We start from the raw sequence: 10,328 nt of genomic DNA on the forward strand, positions 1-10,328 counted from the left end.
TCCGGCGCGCCGTCGGAGCCTCGTCGTCCGTGACCTCGAGCAGAGTGGGGTCGGTGATCGTCCAGCATATCGCGGTTCGGTCCGCCCGCAACTCATTGGCGCGACGGACGAGCGCTTCGTGTTCTTGGAGTTCTTCGGGCGAGAGACGCGCGATGCGCTCGGCGTCGCTGAGGTACAGTTCCTTCGTACGGGGGCCCGCGGTTGCGTGAGGCGCAACGAGGGTCGTGGTGTGTTCCATCGCGTCTTGACCTCGAGCGTCCGTTCGAGCTGGGGCTGCCGTCAAAGTGGTTGTTGTTGCCAATTGGTTGTTGCACCTATAGCTTATCGACGATCACGATGGCCAAGCTTCTGATGATCCTCCCGCACGTCGCCGCCGGCTTCAGCCTCCGGGGCAGCAATTCGACGTGCCTGAGCGAAGGCGCCACCTGCGCCCTCGACGACAGCCTCCCTCCGTGCTGCGAGACCTTCCGCTGCTGGGAGTACATGGCCGAGCAGCAGCCCGCGCTGGAGCTCCCGGGCCTGCAGCAGCCCGCGCTGGAGCTCCCGGGCCTGACCTGCACGTCCTGCATCGCCGCGGGCGAGACCTGCAGCCGCGACATCATCAGCGGCACGCCCTGCTGCACGGGCTACATCTGCGGCGCGAGCAACGGCACCGACGCGTGCGTGAAGATGCCCGAGGCCGTCGCCGCGCCGATGGGCGACGACGACACGAACTTCACGAAGTGCGGCTGCCCGGACCACGAGTACTGCCCCGGCGCGCCGCCACCCAACGGCCACTGCGGGTGGTTGGGGGCCCAGGGGTTCGCGTGCGGCAATCCCGCGGGCAGCAGGTGCGCGCCGGAGCCGTGAGGGACGCGCGCTCCTCCCGCGTAATGCCATTGCTCGAGAGAGCGGTTTCTAGCGCTTGTTTTTCCAGCGCGGACTGCAGAGTACTTCTGGTCGGCCGAGCGGCAACATCTGGTTCAACCGCGGTCAAACATCGGGATCCGCCTCAGCGGATTGCCGCCACGCGCGTCGACGAGCACCGCGCAGCGCCGTACAAGCGCGCACCGCATACCGCCTGCTGCACACGAACATGGCGCGCAGAGCCGCCTGCGCGTGCCTCGTCGCCCAGGCGCTCGCGCTCGCGCCGAGCCGACGCGTCGCCACCTTCGCGCTCGGATGATTCTGGACGCCGCAGCAGAAGTTCGACCTGCGCGACGGCGTCATCTGGAGCACCGTGGGCTACACGTCGGGCACGACGCCCGCACCGAACTACGACGACCTCGGCGACCACACGGAGGCGCTGCGGCTCGAATTCGACGAGGACGTCGTGAGCTACGAGGCGCTCGTAGAGCAGTTCTGGGACCTCCACGCGCCGAACAAGGGGAGCCGCCAGTACCGGAGCGCCATCTTCTATCACGACGAGGCGCAGCGCGAGTGCGCGGAGCGCGTGCAGGCGCAGCTCTTCCCCTCGAAGCGTTACGTCCGCGACACGGCCATCGAGCCGGCGGCCGAGTTCTTCCCGGCGGAGGCGTACCACCAGAAGTACCGCGAGAAGCTCGCCGAGGACCCGCTGCCCTTCCCGTTCTCGCTCTTTAGCCGATAGCACCATGACGGACCGCGGCGGCCAAGCGCCGCCGCGGCCCCGACGCCGCCGCGAAGCTAACGACCGAGGACGCGCTTCCAAGCACGGGCGTCTCGGAGCGCGCCCCGACGCTAGACGCCGCACTTAGGCTTGTGGACGGCCCAGTGGCCGCGCTGGCAGTCCGCGCCGCAGTAGCGCGCGCGCTTGCAGCGGCCGCACCTCAGCGCCCTCCGCGCCGGCGTGCCGCACGCGTCGCAGGCGACGACGGCGGCCGGGCCGACGAGGTCGAGGAGCGCGTCGCGCCGCCCGTCGAGGAACGCCTCCGCGCCCGCGCGCGCGGCGTCCGCCGCCTCGCGCAGGCGGTCGTCGGACGCGAGGAGCCGGCGCAGCTTGTCGACCCACGGCGCGACCTCGTTCGGATCCGCGACGAATAAGACGTCGAGCGCGCGGTCGTGGGGCACGCCGAAGCGCGCCGCGAAGGCCGCCGTCGTCGCCGACGGCGCGGCCTGCTTCGCCTCGACGCCGCCCGGCGCGCCGGCGAGGGCCCCGCGCTGGCTCGCGCCGCGCCGCATCGTCGACGACGCGACGTCCCAGACGAGCCGCGTCGCGACGACCAAATCCGGCGCCGGGTTCGCCTCGGGCAGGCCGCCCGCGTCCGACGACAGGCAGGGCACGCCGCGCAGGGACGCCTCGAAGGCTACGAGCCCGAAGGTCTCCGGCAACAGGCTCGGCGCGAGGAGCACGCGCGTCGCCGCGTAGACCGCGTCGCAGTCCTCGTGCGCGGGGAAGACGTCGACGTTGGCCATGGACCGGAGCAGGTGCTCGATCTCCGGCGACGTCCACCGCGTCGCGACGGCCGCGAAGCGCACGTCGGGCATGAGGCGCGCCAACGCGACGAAGACGGCCATGCCCTTGGCCGGGCAGGGCGAGATGAGCGTCACGTACGCGTGGCCGCCGTCGAACAGATCGTGGCGCTCCGGCGGCGGGTCGAAGGCGCCAAAGTCCGCGGGCGTGGCCACGGTGCACTTCTGCGCCGGCCCGGCGAAGCGGCGCACGTAGTCGAAGGCGGCCCGGGACGGCACGAGCACGTGGCACGCCGCGAGCGTTTCGGGCGCGGCGCCGGGCGCGCGGAGCGCGGCGCCCAGATAGAGCGGCGCGCCCGGGAGCCGCAGCTCCGAGAAGACGTGGCAATACGCGTACGTCTTCGCGCAGCCCAGCGCCAGCGCGAGGCCGACGACGTCCTCGCAGCAGTCGACGGCGACCGCCGCGGCGTAGGTGTTGTTCGCGTTTCGCAGCGCCCGCGCGTCGCCGACGGCGACGGGCCGGCCCTCCCAGGTGTCGCAGCGGGGCCGTTGGCCGAGCGCGAGGAGGTCGCAGTCGTAGTGGGTCGCGAGGAAGCGCACGAAGCTCCAGGTCGCGAGGTGCGCGCCGCTCGGGTGGTCGCTCTCGTCGCGCGCGCCCGCCTCCGACGTGAGCCAGCTGTCGAAGACGAAGGCCGCCTCCGGCGCGACGATGGCTAGGCGAAAGTTCTCCGGCGCGGGCCGCCGCCGCGGGGCGGCCCGCGCGCGGGACCGGCGCGCGGCGCCCGCGGCGCCCGACCCGCCGAAGCCGCGGGCCGCGTGCGCTTCCGCCGTCGGCGCGGGGCAGAGGCGCCGCGCGGCCGCCGGCAGCAGCGGCCGCAGGTCGCCGCGCCGCGCGTAGGCCTCGGCGTGGCCGCCGAGGACGACGCGGCGCCAGCCCGCGGCCGCGGGCGCTTTGGCGACCCACGCGAACTCGCCCGGCGCGAGGGTGCCGAGTAACTTGGCGCCGCCGTCCGCGCGGTCGAAGACCTCGGCGTCGGCGCCGACGATCTTGTGCGGCACGGCGTCGCGCCAGAGCGGCGCGCCCGTCGCCGCTTCCTGGCAGCGCAGCACGCGGCCGGCGCCGACGACCTCGGCGGGCTCCACGGCGCGGCCCGTCGCGTCGTCGACGATGCGCAGGTCCGGCGTCCCGAGGCGCTTCTCGATGGCTTTCCGGATTTGTTGCATTTTGTATGTTTTGTTTGCCTGCAGCGGAATGCGGAACGACCGCTCGCCGTGCAGGATTAGCACGTCCATCGTGGGCTGCCTTTGCTTGCAGGGTGAAGATGCCGAAGGTGCCGAGGCTCGAGCATGGGCGCCGCGCTCTCGACGGACGCGCCGCCGCGTCCGCCGCCCGAGGCGCGCGGCGCGCTCTCGTCCGAGTCATCTCTTGTGCCCTCGGGGAGGCGCCGCCACCGGCCAAAGTCCTTTTCGTCCGCGCAGCGATGGACGCGCGAAGGCGGCCGCCTGTGCCGCGTCAAGCCCGCCGAACCGATGCCGCCCACGGTCGAACCGATCCCGCCCGTCGCGCTCCTGCGCGACAGCGGTCTCGTGCTTCGCGGCGCGCCGCGGCGGGAGGTGGCGGCGACGCGCATGCCCTCGTATCTCCTCGGGACTTGTATTGGCATGACCAACGAGGATCCAGACGCGATCGAGGCGTTGCGCTACCACAGCATGCGCTCGACCCGTCTGATTTGTCGCCTCGTGTGTCGGGCTTGGGCGTTGGCAGTCCGCACGGGTGCCGCGTGGTCTTGCGCGCACGTGCGGACCAAGTCGCTTGACCGAATTCATCCCGACGTGGCTCCTTATATTCGACGATTAAAGCTCCCTTACACGCATATGGCCGACGACGCAATTCCGCCCGTCGTTTCAATCTGCTCGCAGTTCCCGCGCCTCGAGAGTTTGGACATTTCAGGATCTGCGCGTCCCACATCCTTCCCCGCGCTGTCACAGCTTCGTCAGCTGAAGGCGCTCAATCTCGGCTACATTAATCGCCACTTCTTCTCTGACGATGAGTGGATGGCCGCTGAACGCCTCCTCCCGAAAAGTCTGGAGGTTCTCTACATCAATCATCATTCTCTTGGCATCGATCTCCCCTCTCTCGTCACGCTCTGCGCCGGTATCAAGCTCAGGGAACTTACGAGCTTAGCAGGCTTCCGGTGCCCGCGGCTCGTGGAGCTCGACTTGAGCGTCTCGTGCCGCGGCTACGATGACAGCTCGCTCGAGCTCATCGTCGAGGCGTGCCCAAACATCCGCTGGCTCGACATTTCGAAATGCGCCGTCAGCTTTCGAATTGGCGCCATCCTCTCGCGCATGACATCGCTCAGATTCCTTTGCGCCCGTTGTTTATTCGACGTGCGAGCGCTGACGCTCGCGTGCCCGGCGCTCGAGCAGCTCGTGGTCGGCGGCAAGGATGGCATGCGTCGGCAGCGGCTGGACTCTCTCGACGTCTCCGCCTGCCCGCGCCTTCGGATCGTCTCCGCGCGCTACCTCGATGGACTTCGAACGCTCTGTCTATCTTCGGCCACCGTCTCTCTCGACCTTTCGCACGGTTCCATTTCCGCTGATCTAATCGACGGCGTGCTCTTCGCGCGCGGCGCGTCCTTCGCGCGTCTCTCGCTCATCGGCACCCCAATTGACATGACCATGGAAACCAAACTAGGAGGGTTCCTCCGGCGCCTCCAGGCCCGGGGCGAAATCGACGTCGACATGCCCGACGACTTGCGCAAGTTCGTCGAGTACGCGAGCACCGCGGCGCTCCCCCTGCTCGAAGTTCGGGGCCTGCTACCCCAGCCCTACCCACTGCAGTTCCGGCTCTAAGGCTTGTATCTTTTACGCGCAGCGCTCGTGCGGCGCGCGGTAGTCGAGGTGGAAGAAGCGGAAGACGTCGGCCTCCGTGCGGAGGTTGATGTTGCACTCCTCGTAGGTCGTCTCGAACTGCTCGCCGTCCTTGCCCTTGCTGCTGTGCTTGCCGCGGGCGATGGCGATGCCGTTCTGGGACCAGGCCCAGTGCTCGTCCTCGTCGAGCTCGCGGCCCTCGATGAGCGAGCCGACGCGCGTGCCGTCGCGCGTCACGTTCCAGCCGCGGCGGCCGACGATGGGCCGCCGGTCCGGCACCTCGGCCCAGTTCTTCTCGTGCGCGTGGTTGACGTAGTCGCGGAGCGAGCGCTGGAACGACGTCGAGCCCGACCAGCCGAGCAGGCCGTGCGCGATGATCTCCGTGGGGCAGAGGATGAAGTCGACCTGGCGGAACGCGCCCGGCACGGCCGGCGACCGCACGAAGCAGTGGCGGATGCCGAGCTTCGGCGCCTCCTTGGCGCCGATGAGGCCGCCCATGGTCCGGTGCGGGTGGAGGAAGGGCGCGCCGCCGACGTCGACGGCCGCGAGGCGCGCGAAGAAGCGCTCGAGGAGCCGGAAGCCCGCGCCGTCGCCGTCGTGGAACTCGTAGTCCGCGACCGCGACGAGCGGCGCGCCCTCGGGCGCGTGGAGCATGACGTCCAAGTCGTGGCCGCCGACCTTGCCGCGCCGGTAGGAGCCGACGGCCGTCGACGCGAGGCCGACCTCCGCCGCCGCCGCCGCGAAGCGGCCGAGGATCGCCTCCGTCTCCTCGCGGTCCATGCGCGTCGCCGACGGGCCCACGGGCGCGAGCGCCAGATTCGGGCGGACGTGCGGCGGGATCGCGAGCGCCGGGTCGTCGCGCCGCGCGCAGAGCTCCGCGGCGCTCGTCACGCCGCGGTTCGCGACGAGGTCGACGGCGCGCTTCTTGCCCACGTGCATCTTCAGCGCGTTGATCTCGAAGACGACGCGGCGCACGGGGTCGCGCTGCCACTTGTAGAAGCAGTCCTCGCGGACGACGGCGGCGGGCCCGCCGAGCACGAGCTGCTCGATGTACTCGATCCAGCCGCCCGTCGCCGACGTCGACGTCGCCGAGATGTAGTGCTGCGCCTCGAGCTTCTCGCGCTCGTCGTCCCAGTTCTCGGGCGTCAGCGTCACGGGCCACGACTTGATGATGGGCGCCACGCGGTGCAGGAGCTGGATCCGCGTCGCGTAGAGCCGGAACTCGTCGGCGTTCACGGCGCCGTTGTCCCACCACTTCATCTGGTCCGCGAGCGCGCCCGTGACGGCCTTGTTGACGTCGCCCTCGACGGTGATGCGCCGCTGGCAGCAGTACTTGGCGAGCACGCCGCGCCGCGGCGCCGCGACGGGCGGCGGCGGCGCGGGCGCCGCGGGCGCGCGCCAGGCGAAGTCGGCCTCGCGCGCGAGGCCGTCGGCCGCGCGCAGCGTCGTCGTCAGCCACTCGTCCGTGACGACGTGCGTACCGTCGCCGACGTCGCCGCGGACGCGGTCGACGAGCGCGTGGCCGCGGACGCACGACACGACGTGCGTCGCGTCCGCGTGCCGCGCGAGCGCGCCGGCGAGCACCTCGGGCGACGTCACGGCGACGAAGCCGGCGCCGATGCGCTCGCTCCAGAGCTTGCGCTGGAAGGGGAGCGCGTCGATGACGACGACCTTGAGCGCCGCGAACCGCGCCTGGGGCGGCAGTAACTTTTGTTTCTTCTTGGGCGCCATCGGGCGGTCGTGATCGTCGGTTATCGGTTCGCACGCAGGGTCTAGATCCTTCCGGACCCGACCACCATAAGCCGCTGCTTTTTGTTGAGCTCAATCAAAAAACTTACTGCACGCACCGCCGATGGTCCGCGTTTGCACGCACCGACGATCGTTCGCGTTTTGCTCGCGTTTTGAACGGCACGCACCGACGATGGTTCGCGTTTTGCTCGCGTGCTGCATTAGCATCGCTGGCACGCATGCCTGGGCACCTGAGAGCCGCCTCGTTGACCGCAGCAAGTATGCGAGCAGCAACTATGCGACGGGTGACGGCAAGCGACTCATCAGCGACGCGCCACCCTCGTCGTCGCTCGTTGCAGCGACCGCGCCGCTCGTCATCGGCGCCGCGGCGGCCGTCATGGGCGCGGCCTACGCGGCGGCGCTGCGCTTCGCGCTCCGTTTCTGGCAGCGCGCGCCCGCGCCGTGGGCGATTCCCTGCGCCACGGCCGCCGGCGGCGCGGTCGTCGGCGCGCTCGCGCGGCGCGCGCCGGCCTTCGGCGTCGCCGGCTACATCGCCGCGGCGCGCGGCTTGCGGCCGTTCCCCGAGGCGCGGACGCACCTCGCGCCGTTCCTGCTGACGAGCCTCGCGACGACGGCCTTCGGCTTCTCCGTGGGGCCCGAGGCGCCCATGGTCGTCGCCGGCGCGATGCTCGGCGCGGCGATGGGCCGGCGCGTCGGCGGCCGCGAGCGCGACGCGGCGCTCGCGGGCGCCGCGGGCGCTCTGACGTCGTTCATCGACATGCCCGTGGCCGGCGCGATCTTCGTCGTCGAGCTCCTGGCGCCCGGCGCCGGCCTCGCGGATGACGCGCTCCCCGCGGCGATCCTCGCCACCGTCGGCGCGTCGCTCGCGGGCGCGGCGCTCGCGCCGGCGCGGCCCGTCGGCGGCCACTTCGACTGGGGCGCGGTCGCGCGGCCGCCGCGGTGGGCCTACGCGGCCGTCGCGGTGCCCGTCGGCGTCGCCGGCGCGGCGGTCGGCGAGCTCTTCGTGCGCGGCGTCGCGGCGCTGCGGCGCCCGCTCGGCCGCGTCCCCCGGCCCCGGGTCGCCGCGGGCCTCGCCGTCGGGCTGCTGGCCGTCCTGTACCCGCAGACGCTCTTCTGGGGCGAGAAGTCGCTCCAGAACGTCGTCGACGGCCAGGCGTCGGCGTCGGCGGCGCCCCACGGCCTCCTCGTGCCCGCGGCGCTGACGACCCGCGCGGTCGTCGACGTCGCGCGGCCCCTGACGGCCGCGGGCGCGTTCCAGGTCGGGATCGCGAAGCTCGCGGCCATCGCGATCGCGGTCGCGGGCGGCTTCCCCGGCGGCGTCATCTTCCCGCTCTTCTTCGCCGCCGGCGCGCTCGCGCGCGGCGTCTCGCCGCTCGCGCCCGTCGTCATGTGCGCCATGGCCGCCGTCCAGGCGTCGGTGACGCGCACGCCCCTCGCGACGGTGCTCATGCTGGCCCTGTCCGCGCGCGCGTCGGACCTCGCGGCGCTCGCGCCCCTCTGCGCGGTCTCGGCCTACGTCGCCGTCTGGACCGCGCGTGCGCGCGACGCGCCGACCTTCTTCGCTTACGGCGACTAGGAGAATCTTCCGTGACGACCTCCGTTACGCGGGCCGTCCTAGAGGGGCAGGTGGGCGGAAGAGGGGGGCGGACGATCCGCCGGCTTCATCCCGCCCCCGGTTTTGAAGGCGTGCGGCCCTGGCCGCGAGAGGCGGCGCCAAACGCGTCCCCGTTTCGAAGTAGATTCTACGACTCGACCGACGACACGGGCGGACGGACACGGGCGGCGTGCGGTAGTCGGCGTGGCGCGAGGCGGAGACGTTCAAAGATCAGATCCTCGCTCGCGATCACTCCAGTGCTCTCCGAGGGGGTTGACCGCCGAGTCAACTTCCCAATAAGCGAGGCAGACCGGTCGTTAATCGGGAAAAGTACAATTACGGTCGCTACGACGCCGGGGACGCCTGGTCTTACCCCGGGGACGCAGGGCCGAAGCCAGAGGCGTCGATGGACGCCGTTTGCGCCGTCGGCCCCGGCCCCGGCCGGTCGGCCGGCTGGCCGGCCGGTCGTCGTCGTCGTCGTCGTCGTCGTCGTCGTCGTCGCGCGCGCGCGCGTGGAGATTATAGCGGAGAGCAAGTCCATGGCTTCCTCGAACATGCTCTAGGCCACCTCCATGAAGCTGCGCAGCGCCCAGGCACCGGTTTTGCTCTGGAGCGCCTCCTTGCCGCGCGAAGCGTGAGAGGAAAAATTCGGCGGGATCCAGCGCGCGTAGCGGTCCAGAACCGGCGCAGCTGTACGTGCCGCTCGCGCGCTGCGTGCAAGAGATCGCGCCCTCGCCGGAGAACGAGCCCGCTCCGCGCAGCCGCCGCCGCCGCCGCAGAGGCCACTGCCACAAAGTCGCCGCACCCGCCCCGCGCGCAGCGCGAAGAAAATTTCGACTTCGTCGCTGGCCAGAGCGTAGAAACGACCCTCGAGAACAGGTGTGAGGTCAGGCTCGCAGCGCAGCAAGTCCACCGCGCGCAGCGCGCTGAGATGGTAGCGCCATGCTCTCACTCGGCTGTGGTATTTTTCGTCCGCAGACTGTCGCCGGGGGTTTCAGAAAGGTACAATGACGATTTCGCCGGGGGGCGCCGCCCGAAGCCCAAAAACGTCATTGTACCTCCCCAAAGCGTCTAGGAACCCTCCACGGACGTAGGATTCGCCCGGGGACGTGTTTACGTGCTAGCGGACGCCTTATTGGGAAGTTGACTCCGCCGGTATGCCTGGTAGTATGCGCCTACTATGCGGGTTTTATGCGGGTTTTATGCGGGTGGTATGCGGGTTTTATGCGGGTTTTATGCGGGTGGTATGCGGCTGCTATGCTGGTCGTATGCGGGTGGTATGCGGGTGGTATGCGGGTGGTATGCGGGTGGTATGCGGGTGGTATGCGGGTGGTATGCGGGTGGTATGCGGGTTTTATGCTGGTCGTATGCGGGTTGTATGCGGCTGCTATGCTGGTGGTATGCGCCTGCTATGCGGCGACCTCCGGCGGCCGTCGCCTGGGGTCGTCGACAGCGGTCGCCGGGCTGCTATGCTGGTGGTATGCGCCTGCTATGCTGGTCTTATGCGCCTGCTATGCGTCTGCTATGCGCCTACTATGCGTCTACTATGCGTCTACTATGCGTCTACTATGCGCCTGCTATGCGTCTACTATGCGCCTGCTATGCGCCTGCTATGCGGGTGGTATGCGGCTGCTATGCGTCCGCTATGCGTCCGCTATGCGTCCGCTATGCGGCTGCTATGCGGCTGCTATGCCGGTGTATGCCCGGCTGGGTATGCCTGGGGTCGGCCCCCTCTGAGGCT

At 70.4% G+C, this 10,328-nt stretch overlaps 2 protein-coding genes across 2 annotated transcripts; one reads left to right on the forward strand and one right to left on the reverse strand.

Moving 5' to 3' along the window:
• Nucleotides 1-1,075: 1,075 nt before the first annotated feature.
• On the forward strand, nt 1,076-1,585 carry MsrA2 (selenoprotein; the record flags this gene model as incomplete). The annotated part of the gene is made up of 1 exon (XM_009036040.1): nt 1,076-1,585. A coding segment is annotated over one exon (510 nt), but the record flags the coding sequence as incomplete, so codon positions are not given.
• Nucleotides 1,586-5,238: 3,653 nt separating this feature from the next.
• Nucleotides 5,239-8,442, reverse strand: AURANDRAFT_62126 (hypothetical protein; the record flags this gene model as incomplete). The annotated part of the gene is made up of 2 exons (XM_009036383.1): nt 5,239-6,936; nt 8,101-8,442. 2 exons carry the CDS (start codon nt 8,440-8,442, stop codon nt 5,239-5,241), a joined length of 2,040 nt encoding a protein of 679 aa, XP_009034631.1.
• Between the last annotated feature and the right edge of the window lie 1,886 nt (nt 8,443-10,328).

This window comes from Aureococcus anophagefferens (genome assembly GCF_000186865.1).
Source record: "Aureococcus anophagefferens unplaced genomic scaffold AURANscaffold_4, whole genome shotgun sequence".
Lineage (NCBI taxonomy): Eukaryota > Pelagophyceae > Pelagomonadales > Pelagomonadaceae > Aureococcus > Aureococcus anophagefferens.